Source organism: Mauremys mutica, chromosome 11 (genome assembly GCF_020497125.1).
Source record: "Mauremys mutica isolate MM-2020 ecotype Southern chromosome 11, ASM2049712v1, whole genome shotgun sequence".
Lineage (NCBI taxonomy): Eukaryota > Metazoa > Chordata > Testudines > Geoemydidae > Mauremys > Mauremys mutica.
Genome location: NC_059082.1, coordinates 58,135,682 through 58,159,588, shown reverse-complemented (window position 1 = coordinate 58,159,588; position 23,907 = coordinate 58,135,682). Strand labels below are relative to the sequence as shown.

The 23,907-nt window shown below is 41.9% G+C and overlaps 1 protein-coding gene across 2 annotated transcripts in view; it reads right to left on the bottom strand.

Moving 5' to 3' along the window:
- Positions 1–23,907, bottom strand: part of RBFOX1 (RNA binding fox-1 homolog 1) — a 2,584,986-nt gene that overhangs the window by 1,564,056 nt on the left and 997,023 nt on the right. Inside the window, exon 1 of one of the 2 annotated variants that reach the window (XM_044979736.1) lies at positions 17,239–17,899. The exons of the other annotated variant lie outside the window; for it this stretch is intronic. Within the exon in view, the coding sequence (XP_044835671.1) occupies positions 17,239–17,241 (3 nt within the window). The 5' untranslated portion in view covers positions 17,242–17,899. Of the gene's footprint in view, positions 1–17,238; positions 17,900–23,907 lie in introns of those variants that run through there. 2 annotated transcript variants of the gene reach the window in all.

Here is a 23,907-nt window from a genome sequence, read left to right as displayed (position 1 = left end):
ATTAAAAAAATAAACAAAAAAAATAATCCAATGCTGTGCTGCTCTGAAAAAAGCATTTTAGGAAGACAGCTGGGTCGAATTTAGGAATAAGAATTGCATAAACTAATACGGAAAACAAGATCAAACGAGTGGTTCACCTAGTCGAGTATCCTTTCTCTAACCAGTAGCACAAGGGTCGGCAACCTTTCAGAAATGGTGTGCTGAGTCTTCATTCATTCACTCTAATTTAAGGTTTCGCGTGCCAGTAATACATTTTAATGTTCTTAGAAGGTCTCTTTCTATAAGTCTATAATATATAACTAAACTATTGTTGTATGTAAAGTAAATAAGGTTTTTAAAATGTTTAAGAAGCTTCATTTTAAATTAAATAAAATGCAGAGCCTCCCGGACCAGTGGCCAGGACCCAGGCAGCGTGAGTGCCACTGAAAATCAGCTTGCATGCCGCCTTCGGCACCCGTGCCATAGGTTGTCTACCCCTGCAGTAGCACATGCTTCAGAGGAGCATACACAAAATCCCATAGCAGACAATTATGAAATAACCTGACTGAAAGGAAAATCTCTTCCTATCCCCCTATTTAGTGGTTGACCTATGCCCTTAATCATGAGCTTTATATCCCTTTTAATAATTTTATTTTTCATCTCTCTCATATAAAAATGAAGATGTTCTAATTTATATAATCATCCAATCCCTTAATAACTCTGTGATACTCTTGGCCTCCATGGCATAGTGTGGCAAAGAGTTCCACAGGATAATTATGTTGCTGAAAAACATATTTCCCTTTCACAGTTATAAATTCACTGCTTTAATAATTTCTCTGAATAGCTCCTTTTTTTTTTAATTATGTGAAAGGGTAAAGAGAAGCACTTAATTCATCCTCTCTATAACAGTGTTTTGTATATGACTATCAAATAATACTTAAACTTAGAATACTACTTTGATTCAGAATTCAGCAATGTGTATGAGTAGGCATGGTTGTTGAAGTTCACTCTATCGGTCAGGTAAATTGACTTAGTTTGAAGAACTGGGGGAAAGGGATGTATGTAGCATTTTATGCTGAATGGATTGTTTCTCTCATCCAAATTCATTTACATGAGTCTTGTGGTGGTCTAACTGTGAGGAAGTGCACCTAAATAATAGCTCACAATTAAAATAGTTACCAGCCCTAAGATACACATTCAGATCACGGTAGCTATCAGAAAGGCTACAAATGCCAATCAGGATAGGAAAAAAAATTCCACACAAGCAAAATAAAGAGGAATGGCAGAGTCCAAACAGGTTAAGTGACCAGTACTGGAAGTTTACCAACAGGAACAGTACATCCCAGGCAATCATCACTGACGGGCTTGGAGTAATAATCTTAATACTTAACACTGTTTGACTGTCATTCTTTGTAATTTGCATGGTGTTTTTAATACTACCTGTTTTAACCTATTATTTTTAAAACATCTGAAAATATATACCACAGTGCTATGTATATTTAGGATACTTTACAAATGTTAATTAGCTTAGCCTCCCAACACGTTGAAAAAGTAAGTAAATATTTCCATTTTACAGATGGAGAAACTAAAACACAGAAGTAGCGTCAACAAAACCCATCTTTTCTGGCTCCGAGTGTCTTAACCACACAACTATGGGTTCTTCCTTCCAATTAAAAGGTATGCCAACTGTCGCAACCTGATACGCAGTTATGGCTCTGTATGGCCAATTGTCGGTCCACGGCCATCTTGTCCTGTTAAAAGGACAAGGCAGCCTCCATCTTGGACCAGGTTCTTGTTGCATAGGAAAGGGCAGAGACCTAATCCTGCCCAGCAACTCCGTAGTATGCATTTTCCCGCTCTTTTTGGGCCCGGTCGTCTGGAGGTCAGGCTAGTTCTGCCCAGCAACTCCAGAGTACTGTATACAGAGACCTAATTCTGCCCAGATACCCATGTGCCGTGTGCAAATCCTGCCGGCGTGGGGGGCAACAGCTCAGAGCCTGGAGGGAGGGGGAACCAGGGACCAATCAGATGTTGACACGAGTGAGTGAGACCCTTTCTATAAAACTAGGTTTCCCCCCAGAATCTGTGTGGAGTATCCGCGTGTCAGCTGAAGGACCTGATCAACCTTTCGGCCAGGGTCTCCTCCCGGTATAGCTAGCTCGTGTCGTGTCGTCTTCGTTGTCGCCTTGGACCTGTTCCTGGCACCTCATCATGCTTCTGGTGTCTGCTCTGCTGGTCAGCTGCACCTGGAGTGCGGTATTTGTTTTCTAATTTCTGGCAGTTTGCTTATCTAGTCTCCTATTTTTCCCCTCCCTAACCCAGTACCAAGTGTGTACACAGTGTTAAGGATTAAAGTATTGAGCTCATAATTGCACAATTGCCTAGGTGTATAGTTGTTCTAAGGTTTTAATACATTGTTTATTGTAAACTGTTTTAAGTGTCAGGTTTCAGAGTAGCAGCCGTGTTAGTGTGTGAGTCACTGCTCTGTCTTTGTCCGGAGTGTTTGTGTCTGGGAGCTGTCTCCACCTGGGGATTAGCTGACCAAGGGGTTCCTGTCCCCACGGTCTGTGTGAGTGGAATCTGCCCAACTGCAGCCGCACCACACTCTGGGTTTACCCTTAGTGTGAAAGCAAGGGCGGTTGAGGCAGTGGCCTGTGGGTCTCTTTCCTGTGTTGCACCAGGCACCGCCCTGACGAACCCGATTCCCATCTTGTGTGATTGGTGTGTCTGCCTATCCAGTGTGGTGCAGTGAGCAGTATAGAATTGTACTGTTAATGATTTTTGGGTTGTTTATATTGCCTAACAACATCCCAGCTAAAAATTGCCTCTCTCCCTTGGCCCAAGTTGTAACTTTCCCCCAAATAAACACAGCCACTTGGCTTTGCACCTTATTCTGGTCCTGCCTGATTTTCCTCTCCCAATATAAAGCTGATCGAACCGCAATCTATTTCGGACACCAACTACAGGGAGAAGGTGATAACTGGGCCCTAAAGCAATGCAGACAAGAACAGTGCATAACACTCCAAAGGCAAGTGTCCACTGGCCCAGCAAGTAGTCAGGGAACTGGGTTAGAAAGAAGAAGTCCATTGGCACAAACAAAAGCACAGCACAGCGGTCACCAGCCTCTGTACACAACAGATGGCATCAACAGAATAGCAAGCCAAAAGTCAGCAAGTAAATTGTAAAAGACCCATATGGGAATTGAACACACACGAACACACACAACTTCAAAACCAGCCACAGCATTGCCCAGCTTATCTGCTCAACCATCATAGCCAACATGTAAGGGGATTTTGGGGATTTCAATGCTGTTTTCCAGGCTACTGCCTTTGCAGATGGTCCCTAACCTTTCCTAGATGTATATGGCATTGCATGCAGAACTTGTAATGTTTCTGACTGTTTTAACACCAAGTGAGAAAGGATCATGTGTGCTGAAATGTCAAGTCACAACAGTACAACATTCTAATAGTCATTCAGAATTCCCTTTCTATTTCCTTACTTGGAGCCAGTTTTAGTAAATTAACTAAACTAATGTATAAAACATTTGCATATACAAAACCTGGAAGAGGAATAGGGATTCTCACCTCCTCTAACAGAGCCAGATATCCTTTAAGTCTCAAACTCCACACCACTAGAATCCTGAGCTTGCAACAGCTAGTCCACCAGAAAAGACATAGGACTTCCTTTAGTGCCTGTCAAAGCCACTCCTTGATCAACCTGAGGAATCACTGTTTCTACCCTCACTCAAAATTTATTATTATTACTACATGATACCTTTATGTGGCAAGCCAGAAAAAGTACCAACTACAGTGCAATTTAGTCTAATGCAAGATGATCAAAAGCGGTAACTCCCTAGTAAGCACTGTGAAATGAGTTTGTCATCTCAGTTCAGTCTGCAGTGATGGTTGGGATGAGGTCACTCCAACTACCTTACCATTGACATCTAGTAAGCTGACAATTACATTTGAAGTGGCCAATTACTGCCTGGTCATTGAGACAGATCCATCACCATCTCCCCATAAAATTGCTTCCTCCAGGTCAGGACTGAGATACATTGGTACAGAAGTTTCCACTCATGTTTCCTACTGTGTGTTGCACAGCAGATTTAAAGCATTAGTTTTTAGTGCTAGAGATATCAGTCTTTTGTCAGTATTTGAAGAATGGAAAGTTTTTGTAGTGTATTGTTTTTCTTGCTAACTGGTTATTTTTATGTAGCTGGAGTTTGCTGGTGTCTGGTATTTACTCTCACACATTGCGGTTTTAAAACCTACCATGCATCTCTACAAATGTGGGTTTCCTAATGAATACAAAATAATCTATAATTTGAGTGATAAAACAAATGAATAATATGATATATAGGGAAATAATTGCAGTTAATATGTTCAGTATATGAAAAAATTATGTATGACAGTACCGTTCAGCAATGATGCACTGATATTATTTCAGAAGTAAATTTTAGCTATTGGTATCAAAAACACTGATTCTGTTCTCTCAACATTTCCTCCCCATTCTGTCAATTCTAATAGACAGTTTAACAAATCGTGGCTTCTCCAACTCAATCATTTTTTGTGTATAATGCAGTTGTCAGGAATTATTTTGCAAGCAGCATTTCTTTTACCCTGTGTTTCTCTGTCCAGTCTGTTTTTTTTTCCCCAAAGTAATCTTCCACTGTGTTAGTTTTCCCATACTACCACCACCACTGATGTCTATGCTGAAGAGAGTTAGGAGCCATATTCAATGCCTTCCATATTTTTGTGTCTTCAGTACAGTAGTCATTTCATATCTCAAATTACTGAATGGCCTAATGCTAAACTTCCCCACATCCAATCTTTGCTGGACTGTAGCTTTAATATACCTAGATAGCTGTGATATAAACAAAAATAAAACTACATCAATTGCTACTTTTAGCTCCGTAATTCCAGAAACATGGAAGAACAGGAAAATCAGAGCTGACAAAAGGCCACATTTAGGAAATATACATACCACAATGGTTGACATGTCAACAAAAATCCAATGTTTTGCTCAGTATGGAACTTCCAAGTAATTCTGAATGGAACACAATCTAAAGTTAGAGCTATCAGTTCACTATTCGTAAAAAAGGGTAATTTTTTGAAAAAATCAGAGCTGGGAAGCCTTTCACTTCTGTAGATAGTGGTGTGCATAGCTGACATAGCATCCACGGTAGCCACATGCCTGAACTTAATAAGAGACTTCTTAGTATTAGAATACATTACTTGCACTGCCAAAGCACAAATCATCTAATTTTTAGGAAAAATGTGACATCACTGTAGACTCCCATGAGCAAAGAGGAAGATGTGTTAGACTCATGGTAAAAAGTACTGATTCCTATAATTACAACACTAATAGTGTAGGCCTATTCATTTAAATGTGACATTATTTTACTGTATGCTTTTATTCTTTTGCTCCATATCACATAAATCTCTTGTTGCTACATTAAACTTTGTTAAAATGTATAAGGAAATGTTTATTAGAATCTATTACAGTACAAAACATGTGCATTATCCTGCAGAATTATTTTAACGGTAGGAACAATAAAAGTGGTTATTGATCATAATCAGTGTTTAGCATGCTACTCACAATGCATATTATGATGCCGGCATATTTTTTATTACTTCCACAAAGAGAATCCTGCAGAACTTGTTGGGCCACTGATGTGCTATAAATACCTCCATATCAAAATAGCATCTAAGGATTTAGGGCCAGTTTTTTAAAGGTATTTAGATGCCTAAATATGTAGAGACGTGCCTAGTAGGATTTCAGTGGGGTTGAAGAAAAGGTGGGTTTAATGCAAATAATAATTTTTAAAAAGCACTACCATATTGACTAGGAAAGCTTTCAGTTCACCCATACCAGGAAGGGAAAACAACAACTTACGTACATTTACTATTGATAAAAAAAGTTTTACACACGAACTCCAGCATTTGCTGAATATTGATCGATGCTCATAAGGAAAGAAAAGCCAGTAAATACACCTCTACCTAGATATAGCACTGTCCTCGGGAACCAAAAAATCTTACCGCGTTATAGGTGAAACCGCGTTATATCGAACTTGCTTTGATCCACCGGGCTGAGCAGCCCTGGCCTCCCCGGAGCACTGCTTTACTGCGTTATATGCAAATTCATGTTATATCGGGTCGCGTTATGTCGAGGGAGAGGTATAATAATGGTAACATAACTATAGTGCATGTTCGCATTGGTACATTCAGAAAAATGCTGATTTGTCAGTTAATTTATTGAAAGTGACAGACTAACAGGAGGAGTGAAAGATGGTCTTCTAAATATCGAAGTCCACATGACTTTACCACTAGCCTTACACAAAACAATGTGATCCACTTGCTCATTGTAGTTCCTAGAAGCATTATTCATTTTAACACTCAATGATTCACTTCACACAACTCAACTAAATCCTGATGTTGCTGCAACTGACAATGGAATTATAATTATTATTGATTTATCTGGGAGTAGGATGGGGATGAATTCTTCAAAATACTCCCACTTCTGATGAAATACTTACAAATTTGTTACAGCCAGCAATTCAGTACTAAGATTAAAAAAAAAATCACTGTACAATTAAGAAAACATTTTGAAACAAATGTTGAAAGCACAACAAGGATTTGAAAGTTAAAAGTATCACGTAGGAATCTTCAACTGGAGCAGAGTAAATAACCAAACCCATAATCTATGTGTGAAAGGAGGACATTCACAACCAGGTCCGGCTAAAGCAGGGGCTTTAGGGGCTGCAGCCCAGGGCCCCGGCTCATGGGGGGCCCTGAAAAAATAAATCATAGGCAGCAATCTTCAACTTCGGGCTGCTAAATGTCCCACAGTGCAGCATGGCACTCAGGCAGGCTGCTTGCATGCCATGGCCACACGCCGCTCGCAGAAGCGGCTGGCTGCTAGCATGTCTCTGCAGCTCCTGGCAGAGGGGGAGGCACCTCCATGCACTACTCCCGCCCCCAGCTCCCATTGGCCGGGGGCGGCGCTTGCAGGTGTGAGCATTGCACGGAGACATGCTGTCCCCCTCGTCCGAGGGGCCACAGAGACATGCTAGCAGCCAGCTGCTTCCAGGAGCAGTGTGAGGCCATGGCATGCAGGCAGCTTGCCTGAGCCCTGCTGCACCACTGGCCAGGAGCCACCTGTGGTAAGCGCCTCCTGAATGGAGCCTACACCTTTTGCATATGTGCATTGTAATGTCTTTGCATGTGAAATAATTCTTCCACACACATTCCCCTAGATACCTGAAAACAATTATTCAAATCATACATCTGAAGTCTGAAATTCTAATTCTAAAAAATTACTATACTAAATACTATTGGAATTACATCTATGAAAACAGTATTTTTTGCACTCATAGCAAAACAACTATTTCAGAATTTGTGAATGTTATTTATTTGTTTTCAAATTTATTCCTGAACTTGTATTTTGAATTTTAAACTTCAACACTGAGCTAAGTAAAGCGTTACATCTTAGAGTCTGAGTGGGGGGAAAAACACCTCACCTCTCCCACAATAAACATTTGGACACTACATTTTGGAAACCTGTAAGTAAAAACCAAAATCTTATGGAGATATTCACATTGGCAAGAGGCAGAACATCTATTTGGGCCAGAGTTGAAATAAGGGTTAACAAGATTAAGTGTTGACAGCCCCTTAGCTGCTGTAATAATGCTCATATCTTTTGGAATAGGTTGGATCCTTCATATCCACTGTCACAGGGCACATCACTCACCACTGGACTGGGGCTTCCTCCTGGTCACACTGGGGATTCACTTGAGGTCAACATCCCGCCGACTGTCTGCACACCATCACTCCATCCCTGCTGCTACCTACAGCCCCCTCTTAGCTGCCAGAACTGCATCGTCCTCTTCGTGACTTAACCCTCCAGCTGTGTTCCCCCCTTCCGGGGGTTAGTGTCTTAGGCTAATAATCATGCCATTTCCCCAGCAGCAAGTGGGGGAGACCTGGGCTCACCCACTACTCTGGGTCCCAGCCTAGGTAACCTGTGGATAGCAGCCTCCTGCTGTGCCTCTAGTTCCTCTCACCACTGCTACAATCCCCTGGGCCACTTCCTCATGGCCCCAGCACCTTCTTCACCCTCGTCACAGGGCATTAAGCTGCTCAGTCCCTGGAACCAGCCAGGACCTTTCTCTCTTGCTCTCATGGTCCCTGCCAGCAACTGACCTGTCCATGGTGCTAGTTTTTCTTTAGTCTGCTAGGGCAAGGGTGGGCAAACTACTGCTTAGGGGTCACATCCGGCCCTCCAGATGTTTTAATCAGGCCCTCAAGCTCCCGCCAGGGAGTAGGGTCCGGGGCTTGCCCTGCTCTGGCACTCCAACCGGGGAGCGGGTTGGGGGTTGGCCATGCTCTGTGCATGCCGTGGCTCCGCCCAGCTCCCAGAAGCAGCAGCATGTCCCTCCTCTGGCTCCTATGCGTAGCTCCACATGCTGCCCACAGCCCCCACAGCTCTCGTTGGCCAAGAACCGCAGTCAATAGGAGCTACAGGGGCAGCGCCTGCAGATGGGGCAATGCGCAGAACGCATATTTTGGGGAAAATTTGGGACTGGGAGTGTGTTGGGGTTACCCTGTAAGTCCCAAATTTTCCCCAAAACATGCGTTCTGCACTGTCCAGCCCTCTTCTAGACAGTTCAGATATTATAGGTCCGTTGCCCCTGTAAGGGGCCAATATCCAACTGCCTGTTACTTTACCTGGAGTTACCAAACAGTTCAATTTAAACACCACACTGGAATAATTTTGATTAAAAACAAAACAAGTTTATTTAACTGCCAAGAAATATATTTTAAGTGAATACAAATTGATTGTATTGCAAATCTCATAATACACCTGCACCAATTTGATTTTGTCTGTTTGTATTTGTTTTTTGCAGAACTTGAGTGTTGCTGTTAAATGGCTAACATTTTTCTATATATGTTTCCTCTTCTGTAAGCTACTGCATCCCAAAAGATGAATTAGGCTAAAGAAATCAAGAGTGACTGCTATAGATAACATTATTCCAGTCTTATTGCCAGAGGCAGGTCAAGTTGGTTTGAGTGACCACATGGTTATTTACTGTTTATGACTATGGAGAGAAGAACTGCTGCTTCTAGTCACAGAAGGTGTTATCAAGAATCAAGACGTTGGAAAGATAGCAGAGAGGAGCAAAATAACCTTAGAGTAAAAGGTATTGTGACAGTTGTTTAAAATGTCTCCTATTTATATTAGCATCTACCTTTGCAAGAAATATCTCTATAGCCAGAAAATTGCATCACATCCAAATACACCATCATAGAACGCTGGGGGCAGCACAGCTTCCAACACATATTTATAGTAGAAATTTTAGGAAACAATGGCATACACAGCAAACATACTGCACATGGTAAATTAGTTTCAGAACAACATACCATTTGTACAACAATTTGATATGAAATTTCAAACCCAGATATTCTTATCCAAAAGGATTATGGATTTTTTTCTACACTTGCACACTCAGTCAAAGTAATTGAACACAACCATAGTGGCTGTTTTAGTTTGGCAAACATTTCCCATCAAAAACCTCCACCAAAATCCTCACCCACATTTTCACATTTCAAGACTTTCAAAAAAAACCAACAACATACATTGGAGGAGTTGAAATTTTCCATCTTGAGTATGAAACCAGAGCTAAATATTCTAGGGTAAACTGCACAAAATCCACTGAACTATTTTTGAGTAAGAAGAGAATGAAAAATAACTAATGTTTGAAATATATCATTTGAAACGTATCATGAGATTTCTCAATGTGAAATATCATACCTTGTTGTACAAAAATATATTTTGATTTAATAAAGATAAAACCATTCTGAAAACTGGATAATGAATATGCCCAATGTATCCATACACTGTTAAATACCTAACTTTTGTGTCTGTTTCCTCTTTTCTAAACTACTGGATACCAAAAATAAAGATTAGGATGGTGCTCAATTGTCTCCATCTCCACTAAAGGTAGGAGAAGATATAACGGGCTTAATCTGTAAGAAGGGAAGATTCAGTTTTGATATCAGGAAAAACTTTCTACTTATAAGAGAAGGTAAATTCTGGAATAAGCTTCCAGGGAGGTTTTGGAATCTCTTTCATTGTAGGCTTTTAAGATGAGGCTGGACAAACACCTGTCAGGAATAGTCTTAGTATACTTGGTCCTGCCTCAGCACAGGGGGTTGGACTTCACCTCTCAAGGTCCCTTCAAGCCCTACATTTCTATGATTTTTATAATATTTATATACATTTGTATGTGTGTCAGGAGTTGTGCACTAGAGAATAGGTACAAAGGATATGAATTGTGCAGCTTGAGAAGTTTGCATTTGTTGAAAGTTGGCCTCAACTGGCAACTTCTGTCCCACTAGTCACCCTTCTTGTTGTACCTCCGCCATTCTCAAATACAGTTTATTTTTATTTTTTTTAAAAATACTTGAAAGTTATCCATACCGTAAAAAACAAAAACACGGCAATGATTCTCAGATCTCACATCAACTGACTTAGGCTCACGCTACAGCGCTAAAAATAGTAATGTAGCTGTTCCCACTTGGACTGGACCCCAGGCTCTGAGACCCAGCAAGCAGGGAGGGTCTAAGAGCCTGCGCTCCACCCTGAGCCAGAATGTCGACACTGCTATCTTTAGCTCCATAGCACGAACCTGAATCAGTTGATATGGGTTCCAAGATTCACTGCCACAGGGTTTTTTGCACAGCGTACATGTATCCTAAGACCTTCAAATTATCTTATGAGGGGAATATGTAGATACAGTCAAACACCAACTTAGCATGGAGTACTAATACCCTCTTCCTACTACTCCCTATTATATCTAAAATGAACTGATTTACTAGTCTTATTAATGGGCACTAGCTGGTCTTGACCAACTAAAGAAAGAAACATTTTGTTTACTACTTCCCCAGCTTACCCCCCGCCCCACAAAAACATACACACAGGAAGACAGATACAAGCCCATTCCCACCCAACACCTTAAATTAATGCAACATACTAGAGGTAGCATAGTTAAGCACTAAAATGTCAGTCAATTTGATAGCTTAGTGTGAATGCACATCTTTAACTCTGCACCCTTGAACATATGCATTTCAATACAATATTGCTATTTGGGATCAAAGGTTATTTTAGATACACATGTGTATCCAAAGTTCCAGAAATGTTACATTTTATTACTGTTTTTGAGAAATAGCATACCACATAACTTAAGACTGTAGTGTAAACCATAAAAATGGAGCAGAGTTTTGTTTTAATGAACACAGGGGATAGAGTTAAGGCTATGTCTTCAAAGTTATCATATTTGCTAACTTGTATGCTTATCTGTAAAAAAAAAAAATGGTATTAACAGATTTTTCCATGATATAACCAAATTGTTTTATAACAAGTATTTCATAAACTCTCAGGTATCCTTTGAATAGTCATTGGAATGTCACAAACTCTTACTTCTAATAGGCTTCTATACAGTTCTCATTTAAATAAATTAAGGGAGCTTAAGTGAAAGATATTTAATCAAACTTGCAAAATCCAAATTTTGAAGTATGACAGGCATTTTCTTTTTGTGGTTGATGTTGTCACCTATCGAACAGAAGTCCAAACTGTGTATCACAGGCAACCATTTCTGTGTGTCCTTCAGAATCTTTATATGTGATTCAGACTCCATGCATCTGAAGAAGCAGGGTTTTTACCCAAGAAAGCTTATGCTCAAATAAATCTGTTACTCTTTAAGGTGCCACCAGACTCCTTGTTTTTTTGGATGTAACACAGCTACCCCTCTGACACTTAGTACTCCTGTTATGCACCACTCTGAAATCCCAGCATCCCAAAAGTATTTTCCTGTGTCAAAATACAATTTCCTTTTGGAATATATTCATTATTGAACACATCAACTTAATAGATACAAATACAATGGTCTTATTTACAATAAGTTGTAATTTTGCACATATTCAAAATAGGAAGACAGTACTATGATCAAGAGGGGAAGGGGAAGACTAGGGAAAACCATTAACTAAACCATACTGAAATTGAAAATCATGCATATTGAAATTATTTTAAAAATACATATTCTAAAAAATAAGATTATCCTTGTTATTAAGATTATTATTAGGGAAAGTCAAGTTGATTTTTTTTAAATTGAACTAATTTCAATGAATTCAAATTCCTGATAGAACATCCCTTGAACAATAAGTTGAGAATTAAAAAGGAAAGCAATCAAATACCTCCCCAATAATTTCTTGGGGAAACAGAAGTGTTTTTTTCCCTGCTCTCTGGTGTTGTTCCTGTATGGCCTGATACCACATCATTGAATCCAGAGGAGCTTGGACATGGACTTCAGTAGTCTCAGGACCAAGCTTGTATAGAATTATACCACCCAAAATACTAACTCACAATTATCTTCATTTTTCTCTCACTGTGCACACCCCTGCCTCCAATCTCTTCAGTTTCAACTTCAATGATGCTACTGGTAAACATCATCTTTCAGGGACAGAAGGAAAAGCATACATATGAACTCTCTTTGTAGTACTGCATGGGAGTGAAGTCATCCTGTGGCAAGTACAAGTGACAACCAACTGAACAATGAAACCACACACACACACACACACACACACACACACACACAGAGTAAATAGAATGAAAATGAGAAAAATATTCTTCCCTTGGTAAACTTCTTTCAGCTATGGTAATATTAGTGGTTAATTGCAACTACACTTGATACTACATTTTCAGACAAACATAGTTTTCTGATTAACTGTGTCCCTTTAAGGTATTCTACTTTTCATAATTATCAGTCATTTCTTTCTCTCCTGACCCAGGACTAAGGCCTGCATTTTACAACTGAATCCACACAGTCAGATCCTGGTCAATGCCCAGTGCCCCACTGAAGTCAGTTAAGTTCCTCAAGCAAGTGTCTGCACACATTGATCAGCACCAGCGCCTGAGAGAACAGGTAGAGACCCACTGAAATATGAGAGGACAGAAAATGTAGTGCAAAAGGAAACAGACTATTTAATTCATACTTGGGAATTTAGTACTGCGGGAGGTCACCATGCAAAATACTGTGGCTGGATTTGAAAATCGGCTGCATCATTTAAAGGCTAAAGCATGATGTTAATTATTTCTCCAAGTTTAGCCCTTTTATCTTTTCCTGGTTTGGATGACCTAACCTTTCCCAGCAGTAGTGGCTCCTGAACAACTCATTTGAGCTATGATTCTTCTAGAGTGAAATTTACCTGTGCAGAGGGCCAGAACAAGGCTGATACTCCAGTTAAATCCCACATAAGACTTATTTTCATGTATGATTCACCAAGATGAATATGAATAATTTCCCCACTATTAGCCCAGCTGCAACCACAAGTAACATTCATAATTGTGCTAAGGAAGGGCTCAATCCTTCAAGCCATTCACATGTTGGACTCCTAACATCACTGGGAGTGCCATACATGGAGGGCTTGCTGGATCAGAGTCTACAGTAATATACAAATGGAGCCAGTCTGGTGTCACTGAAATTACATTGGGGTGGATTTGCTCAACTTTTTTTAATGTCTTGAATCGAAAGATTGACTGAACATGAAGATCAAGAACGTGTTCCCAGTCATACACATGCACACTGCTACCATCATCACCACAATCCTCAGCCTCTGACTACAACACTGCCCAAATGCCAGGCTTCCTTAGGAAGGATGGGGTTGCTGCATCAGGATCATTAGCTACGGGGCAGTCCCTGACTGGATGGATCAATGGTCTCATCTACTGTGTCAAATTTTAAGTTCCCACATTTAGAGAGAAGCATGAATATTTACTGGAACACCTATTCAGGTCACATGTGCACTTACTGCCAGGCCAGTGTTTGCTGGCAACAATGGGAAAACTCAAAGATATACAGTGATGTGTCTTTATTTCCCCCCAAATAAATAAGTGCCGAGTAACATGCACTAGCAATCAGCAATGTATGCTGTATACAAATCACAAACAGATCAACACCATGCCACATAATTTTGCAATGAAAATAAATCAATTTAAAATATCTACTTATAGTGTATTAAAAAAAGAACATTCCTCCATCTACAAAGTTTTAAATTGTACATATTCTTACCTTTCTTTGAGTCAGTTTTATAATCCTAACTGCACCTTAACATATCTACCAACACCAGATTTAAATTGTGGAAATCCCAGGCTTCCTCTAAAGCTAATCTGAAGAAAAGGCTTTAGCAATAAACCTTCTCAAGATGGTGTATGAACTTCTCTGGTGATCAATTGAACTGAGCAGATTCTTTTTTATCTTCTTGGTTTATTTAACAGGTTGTTTGTTTTAAATGAAAAAAGGATACTTGTAAATTGATATTCACCTTTTCTACCACATTACAGTACAACACAGTAGACACAGATTTATGCTTAAAGAAAGCTACACCCAGTATGTACAAAGGAAATGGTTTACATTACAAATGTGTGCACCAAATCCCTTTAGTGCAATGTTCCTAATCTGGGGAAGGCAACTAAACTCCCCCATGGGAGAAGTAGGCACAGAAAGACCTTTGAAGTGTGAAGTTCCTAGCCTCTTCTCCCCAAGTGGTATTACAAAGCAATACTCACTGTAGCACTGCCTGCTGCTTCTGGTAGTAGTGCTGTGTACTGGGTAGCTGGGGAAGGGACAAAAAAAGATGTGGCTGGCAGCAATGGCAACAGCTGTGGGTTCTGACAGGAAATGGGGAATCCTTATGAGGCTGAAGGAGAGACAAGAGGGCCAGTAAGGGAAGGGAAGGGTAAAAGTCTGTGGGGAAAAAGGGACGAAAGACGGCAACAAACAAGTGGGGAAATGGGACAGAGAAAAAAGAAAATGACAGAGGAGAGAGGGGAATGGAGAGGGCACAGGTTAGAAGTGGCCACTGTATTGGGCCATGATGCATGGAGACATGAGGATCTCCAAAACAACTTCAGCAGTCACTGCTTTAGTGCTTTCCCCAGGAGGTAACCTCACCACTTTCCAGTTTGAGTTAGTGCATGTCAAGATAAAATTAAATATACATACTGTGGTGCAGCTCCTCAGCTGCTGTGAATTATCATAGGTCCTTTACTGGAGCTATAACCATTTACACCAGCTGAGGATCTACCCCTGTATTTCTACATTTGTACTCTTTGCTAAAAGTACATATTTTATGAATCCAAGAATTAGTGAATTCAGTCTGCTCAGTGACACCTGACTTCTGCAAGTATTTCTGGTACTTAAGGATACCTGCTTCTGAAAACAAAAATGTCCTCATTACCCAGTGACCACAAGTGCCATGGTTACAAGCATTATCAAAATTATCAACATATTGTGAATTTGACCACAGAACTTGTCAGCTGTATTGTTGCTAACAAGTTATATTTTAGCTTAAAAAGGAATGCAAGTTGCATAAATACAGTCCTCATTTCAGAAAATGCCAAAATCTCTTGTCAGATGTATTTAGCAGAATAAATAAATTTTAAAGGAAACTTGTTTAGCCAGTCTTTGAAGCCTGTACAAGACACTGTCTTCAGCTAGACATATGACTGGGACTGTAATTAGAAACACTAAATATCCCAAGAAATCAGTACTTCAAATCATCCAAGTAAAGAGAAATACTAAATAAATTTAGGAATACCATAATTTGAGCTGTCCTAATTTGTTCGCCATAGTTCTAATTAAAGGGCTCTCTTCTGTGATCTAATACACTTTGCTAAAGTTAAATTCAGTGTCTTATGAGAAGAGTTGGCATACACGGAAAATGCCCTTCACTTTGTTTCTACCTAACCTTTGCAATACACTTTCACAGCTCCTTAATGGACCATATTTCCAAACCTGCAAAATCATATTTATTTTATGAAAACAAGAGCATATTCACTTTAGGCTGTGAGTTAATTATTATGGGATAATAGATTTAGGAAGCATGGTGCTTTAAAACTCTTTCCAGCCATACACCCGTATTATCAGTCTTTATTACCAAAGCAACAAATCTTGTTCTTGCTTTTAAATACAGTACAAAAATTGTTTACCCTTTGTTACACCTAAATAATGTAAATAACATTCAATATCTTCCATTCCTGTAGCTGTACACCAGGGCCAGATTTAAAAAGAAAAGTCTTCAGTTCTCAGTCCTCTATGTCTATTACATTTTATAACTCAATTTACCTTGAATGAGCAGAGTTTTTGTTACAGTTTACATTAGTCATCACTAAATTACTGCTTCTTAATAAGATTCTAAAGACATACTTTGCTATATTCATAAACTGGACCAGTTAAATGACAAGTTGCAGGCTTTCACAAAGTCTTTTGCACTTCACAAATTTGAATATTTGGAAGAATCAGAATTTAAATCAGTAATTCATTCCAAAGCAGATTTGAGGATTTTTGCATTTTTTGAACTGTCAGAGGTTCAGTGCCCGAAGCTTCCCTTCACTGTAATATGGTCTGATATTTTTCATAAGAAAAGCTAGCTGTAGTCACACCTTTGTTCAGCTCCCCTGCAACTACAGCTAGATGCTAAGTAAACATTAACATGCATTTAGAATTATACTCTGTGTTAATAGATTTTAAAATAAAATAAAATAAAGCAAAGTGCATGATGTCATTCAGTGATGTGCTTTGCTCTCCTTCTCATCCCACACTTAACTCCCTTAGTTTCCTCCACATATACATTTATCTCATTGGCATGATCCCTGTTTCACTCAATACAGGTCCCCAGCCTGGGCATGCATTTGCCTCCCTCTCCTTTGAACACACCTGCCTATGAAAAACACTTCGGAACTTGTTACCTGAACCATGTTTCAGTAACTTTTCTGCACCAAATACTTACCAGCACATACACTGTCAAACAGGCACAACATAGACCCCCCAGCAGCAATGGAGATACTAGCATGATCTCATTGCCAATGGGATGCATGAGTGGGGCACAGAGAAGAAGGGAAACTGGCGTTTGACTTAGCATACACTTCAGAGCAAACATATCCCTTCCATTTGTTGCAGCACTTGGCTTTCGAAGGCAGAGCGGGAGCACCTGGAGGGGACTCCAGCCATACATTCTCCACAAGGTCCTGCCCTGAAGTGCCACTTTGAGAGAATGGCCTCAGATTAAAAACGCAGGGGCCTCCTTTAGCAATTTCCCACCCCACCCCCACAGCAAAGCAAAACAGCTCTCGGGGGCTTCCCAGCGCAGCAGGAGCTGGGGGCTTCGCCCTACCGCCCTCCCCCAAACCAAAGGCTCAACTCACCATAAAGAGAAGAAGGAGGCTAAAGGGGACTGTGTCTCGCCCGCTCCGTCCAGCAGCGGCTCAGAGGCAAAGAGTTCGCACCCCCTGGGCACGAGCAGCGTAGAGAGAGCCCAGGGGCAGCTGGGGACGCTTGCCGGCCCCCGGAGCCCCTTCCCCGCAGGAAGGACGCGGCGGCTCTCTCCCGCCTTCACCAGGGCATCCTGAGTCCCCGCTGCCGTCCGCCTCCTCCCTCACAAGTGTCACTTAGGCTGCAGCCAAACGCGAGCGGGCAAAGCGCCCGTCCAGGGTGCGAGCCTCACGCTGGCAGAGAAATCCCTGGCGAGGAGAGTCCGGGGCAGCTGGTGGTGAGGAGGAGCTTGCGAGGGCAGTCGAGAGAGCACCTTGCGCCGCGGTCCCCTAGCCGGGAGCTCGCAGGCGAAGCCTGCAGCTGGCGGCGAGCTCCCCAGCGCGCGCCTCAGGCTGGCCGAGCCATCCCTGGAGATGAGGCTGGCGCTCGCAACAGGAGCCTGGCGCAGCTCGCGGCGAGGGTCCCCGCTAGGTGAGCCTCGAGCGTGCAAGGAGGTTCCCTCATGCAGGAGCCTGGAGCTCGTAGAGGATCCTCCCCCTCCTGCGTAGGAGCGTGGAGAGCTTACAGAGAACCCCACTCCCCAGCTGGCGAGCCCCGCGTCGGGGGATTTCCCGGGAGCCACTCGAACCAGGTGACTTTGGGTTGCCGGGTTTGCCTCAAGGCAGCAGGGGGAGGCGCGGCTGCTCCCCAGCCAGCGCTGCAAAGTGGCTCCGGAGAGGGAGCGGGGTGACCTTCAAGCCCGCCGCGGGGGTGGGCGAAGCAGGCGGCGGCGCGAGCCGAGCCCTGGCGAACAAGAGCAAAGCGGCCGGAGCTGGGAGGGGGCGAGCGGGTCTCCCTGCCCAGCACCCCACCCTCCTCCACGCGCCGTTACGCCTGCACCTCGGGATTGGCAGGTGCATGCAGGCGCCCGGCGCTCTGCTCTGGCTCTCTCTGCTTAGCCATGGAGGGACCCTCTACTAGCCCCGCAGGGACCAGGGGCTCGGGGGGGGACACTCCACTCTCTTCAGAAGCACATTACTTGCCATCACGCAGAGAAACCATTTGGGGAGAGGGAGGGAGCGAGCGAGTGTAAAATGGATACTAGCCTAGGAGATGGCACAGCTGCTGGCTTATTACACTAGAGAGATGGTTACAACTTTTCCTGCAAAGGGTTGTCACAAGCGGGCTCGATAAAAAGCCAGCCTAAAAACGGGGCTCCCATGGCAAAACTAGGCAGGGTTTGAAACTGCTGCCTGTCTGACAAATAATAATACTTAAGTGACAGTTAGGAAGTTGCTGATTAAAATGATGCCTTTGGCAATACTGAGAGATTTTTGCCTATTTTCCTTCCTCGGAAAACAAATCTTAGAGGAATTCTAATGCTGAACTAATGAGAAGAGGTATTGCAGCATCCCCGGCTCCATGAATTATTGTTAAACAGGTCTGACAGCAGCTAGTTCCGAGTAAGTTTGACAAATAAACAACATCAGGACCTGTCAAAAATAGTGATTTATCAGTTTTAATAGGTTGTTTTTAATTGGTATAATTATCCAATGTTTGTGTGTTGCACACTGTGTGATTCTAGCAAATTAGTGTTATTATGGTTTAATAATAGGCACCTATGAGAGGTTGGGGATGATTTATATAATGATGACAATTCCAATTTTATTTAATATATAGATTAAAATGAAAAAGTTAAAATTTTGAAGGTGCACATGATCTAATTTTAAAAAAATAAAATCATTTGAATCATTTAAAACCACATCAGCTAAAATATATATGAATACTCTCCCTCTCTATATTTTTTATCTGTGCAGAAACAGGAGTAGAACTAAGACTTTTTTTTTAAAATTAGCTAGCAGCAAAGTATTACTGGGAACTTTGAGCACTTACACTAGTAAGTCAAAAGTAAATACTTGTGATCCAATACTGCGATTATTAAGGCATATATCCAACTTTATCCCTGTAAAGTAGTCCTATTGATTGTAGTGGGATTACTCATGTAGGTGAAGTTAAACGCATGCCTAATTATTAGCAGGATTGGAGCCTTAGTAAACAATTCAGCACATAACCTGTTCCTTCTGCTACTTTAGGCCCCAAATTATAGGCCTGATCCTGTAAACACTGAACTCAATGGAACTAGTCATGGGTCTACATTTATTCAAGTGCACAACTGCTGGCAGAATTGAGGCATTTTATCCAATTTCCTAGGTGTGAAATAATTAATTTATTTCTGTCAGACATGCAGCAGGGGCAAATTAATGATCTGAAGGCTCATTTTTTAACACAATGGGACTACTTACATCTGTAAAGTTATTCAACTGTGCATTTTCAGGATCAGAGTGTATATTACCAAATAACTAAAATATGCTCTCTAAAAATGTATGGCCTGACCTTGTAACTTGATCTATGCAGGCAAATCCCAGCACTTGTGCAGAGCCTTATTGATTTCAGGTGCATCCAGTTGCAGATCAGGACTATGAGGCTCCTGCAAAACTCACACTAAAGTCAAAATACTGAATCTAATGGGTGCAAAAGAGTGTTTGTTTTTTAAAGTGCTGCAAAAATATTTTACAGTGGTAATCTAGAGTTATGACTGGACAGTACAAGACATTAACAAATATATATTAAGTATGGTCATGAGGAAAAGGAAGGTGATGTCCAAATAAGCTTTAGTATACATGTAAATATAACAGTAGCGTTTCTTTTGTGCTCCACCAGTTTTTCTTTTCATAGGGGGGGTTCTTAAATGTAACTAATTTTCCATATTACCTCTGCACATCCCTTCTTATCAACTATTACTGATTCTTCTGATGGGTTTTTGTTGTGGACGAATATCTTAAAGTACCTCAGTATTTATGCTAAGACAGAACTGAAATAGGTACTGCAAGCTAAATGTCAGCACACAACACTACCATTTGATGAGAAATGCTCATGCAATATGAGCTAAATTCTTGGTCCCACTGAAGTTTTCAGAGTTTTGTCATTGGGTTCTATGGGGCTAATCCTGCTTCCATGGAAGTGAAATTAGAGTTTTGCTCTTGACTTCAGTGTCAGTAGCTTTAGGTTCTGTATAATAAACTATCCTGCTGGCCAATATTGTCTCATTTCTTTGTTCTCCCCTATCTGTCTGTATACACCTGCCATTTCTTTACTTATACTTACACTGTAAACTTTCTGGGAGAGGAGCTGTCTTTTTGTTGCTTGGTACAGTGGCTAGCTCCATCACTAGGGCGCCTGACACTATAGTAATACCAATAATAAATAATAATTAGTAATAAAGGATGGTCCAGTGGTTAGGATGCTAGGCTGATGCTTGGGTTCAGTTCTCTACTCTGCCACAGATATCCTGTATGTGTTCTGGGCAAGTCATGTAGGCTCAGATCCTTACAGCTATTTAAGTGCATAACTCCCATTGATTTCAAGACTGGTTTCAATGAGAGTTAGGTACCTAAATATATTTGAGGATCTAGGTCTTTGTCTCTCCTGGCCTCAGTAATACATCTGTAAATTGGGGAAAACAGTACTTCCCTACCTCACAGGCATGTTGTAAGCATAAATACAATAAAAATTATTGTGAGGCACTCAGATATTATAGTTATGGAGGCCATAAAAGAAGCTAAGTTATTTAGTAAGTTATCATAATACATTTCGTTTAACAAGATTACTCATATCACTATTGTACAAATACAGCAGAACTCACAAACCAGAAAGTTTAAGGCCTCAGTCCTACAAACACTTTGGCACAGGCTTTAAGTGTGAGTAGTCCCACTGAGACCAACTGAACTACTTGTGTTTAAAGTTAAGCATGCACCTAAGTGTTTGCAGGGTCAGGGCTGCCTGCATAGTCATCAACTATGGCAGAGTTTTTCTTTCAGAAGTCCTACAATAATAATACATTTGTGTTTTATATGAATGCTAATTATTTTAAAGAAAAAGTGTTTTCATTCATTCTGATCTCCGTGCCCCCTTTCATATAGCCCCTTCCTTCATAGAACATCCTTGCACTTCATGCATATCAATATTGTTCAATCCATTTGTTAAGTCTTTCAGTGTTGTTATTAATTGTGTATTACAGTAGCACCTGGAGGCCCCAACTGAGATCAGGGCTCCAGGTGCTGTAGAAGAGACAATCCCTGTCTTAAACACAAGACAAAGCCTGGGCAGGGAATCAGAGGCACACACAGAAGAAGTGACTTGCCTGGCATCACACAACAGACTAGTGGCAGAGCGGAGAATAATGCTTGATGCAGAAATTATTGGATGAAGTTCCCTGGCCTGTGGTCAGGAGATCAGGCCTTAAAATCTATGAATGCCAAGCCCTCAAAATGAGATGCAGAAAGTATCAAAGAGGGCCTTGTTGTCCACAACAGCGTGTGGGAAAGGATTCTTTTCTCTCAAGCCTCTCAAGTTATGCCTATTTAGCCCATGGTAGTGAGCCTCCTAAACAGGTGTCCTGATTCCAGTTCCACTGCTTCTGTAACTGAACCACACTGACCCTTCCATGTATGATATATCCACACATTATCTTCAGTGTCTGAGTTACACAGTAACGTCTTCAGGGCAGAGTCCTTGGCATTTATAAGTGTTTGTAAAGCACAAAGTATGTTCAAAGCATTCTATAAATAATAATGATGGTAGTTTTATCCTTAAGTGATAATACAATGAAGTCATAAATCTGGGTTACTAACATCTTAGTCATTTCCACAGTAACTGTTTACAAAGGGAAAACCACAGAATTTAAATGTAATTGTCTACTCATGCAGGGAGATTAAATGGTTTATAAAGCAGGCATTTTCAATTTAAAAGCAAATTATCAATAACAAGAGAACAAATAAATGGTAGATAATGAGACATTCTGCTGAAATGCAATGTTTTGAACAAACTTTCAGACAGGGATTATATCTCAGTCCTTTTACAGCCCCCCTTTCTGAATAAAAGCCAATTTTAAGAATTTTTTCACAGTCTGTCACATTTTTCCTCCCAATAAAGTACACTCATGCTTTATCTCCAAATCCAAAAGCATTTTCAAAATGTTATTGGTAACAAAAGTTAAATGTATGCAATAATTTTAAACTAAAAGTAAATCCATAATACTTGTGATATACAGTTACTCCTCACTTAAAGTCGTCCCAGTTAACGTTGTTACGTTGCTGATCAATTAGGGAACATGCTCGTTTGAAGTTGTGTAATGCTCCCTTCTAACATCGTTTGGCAGCCACTTGCTTTGTCTACTGCTTGCAGGAAGAGCAGCTAGCTGGTGGGGGCTTGGAACCAGAGTGGACCGGTAGCCCCCTATCAGCTTCCGGCTCAGGGCCGGTGCAAGGAAGTTTTGCGTCCTAGGAGAAACTTCCACCTTGCACCACCCCCACACCCAGCTAACCTCCCCCCCCCCCGTGGTAGCTAATCATGCTCCCCAAACCCGAGGAGTCCCCCCCCCACGGCAGCTAACCCAGCCCCCCACCCAGGGAGCCCGCTGCCCCCCCACCCGGGGAACCCTCCCCTGCAGCAGCTACCCCCCCTCTGCAGCTAACCCCACCCAGGAAGCCCCCGCCACGGCAGCTAACCCTGCCTGGAGAGACTCGTCCCCCCCCGCGGAAGCTAACCCTGCCTGGAGAGACTCGTCCCCCCCCCGGCAGCTAACCCCGCCTGGGGAGCCCACCCCAGCTCACTTTGGCTCCGCCTGCTCCGCTGAGCACGCCGGCATCGCTCTAATTCTTCTCCCCTCCCAGGCTTGCAGTGCCGATTGGAGGAGACTTAGAGCGGGGGCTGTGTGCTCAGCAGAGGAGGCAGAGTGGAGGTGATCTGGGGCGGGGAGCGGTTCCCCTGTGCGCCCCCCCCCGTTACTGTGGGCGGCCCTCCCCGCCCACCCCCACCCCCGCTCACCTCCACTCCACCTCCTTGCCTGAGTGGGCTTTTAGGTGCCCTCAACCACTATTGCCTAAGTGGTTGCACCGGCCCTGTCCCTGTTCCCCTAAGTTCCCTGTGCAGCAGCTGTCTGCAGTTCAGCTGTGTCCGTGCCCTCACTGCCATGTGCTGCTCCTGTCCTCTGCCTTGGAGCTGCTCCCCAAGACTCCTGCTTGCTGTGGGTGGGGGAGGGAAGGAAGAGGGGGGCTAATGTCAGGGTGTCCCCCTGCTCCTGTACCCCACTTACCCCATCTTCCATAGAGCAGGGGGGACAGGACTTAGGAGGGAGGGGGCTTGCAGCAGCTGCATCTCAGCAAGCTGATCTAATTAACAAGGCAGTTTACTTAAGGGAAATGTGCATATCTCCCTCCATTCCTGGTGCTTTGTGTAGAGAGAGAGTTAACCCTTGAGGACTCAGCCAATTGCTAGTTAATCATTTAGCAGTAAGGGAAATATCCCACCCTCTGACTCCTCCACCTCAACCAAGCTTCACAATCATCATCACTGTGTACCAGTATTAAATTATTTGTTTAAAACTTATCCTATTTGTGTATATAGTCTTTTGTCTGGTGAAACAAATTTCCCTGGAACCTAACCCCCTCATATACATTAATTCTTACGGGAAAGTTGGATTTGCTTAACATCATTTCCCTTATAGTCACATTTTTCAGGAACATAACTACAACATTAAGTATGGAGTTACTGTATTTTCTCTT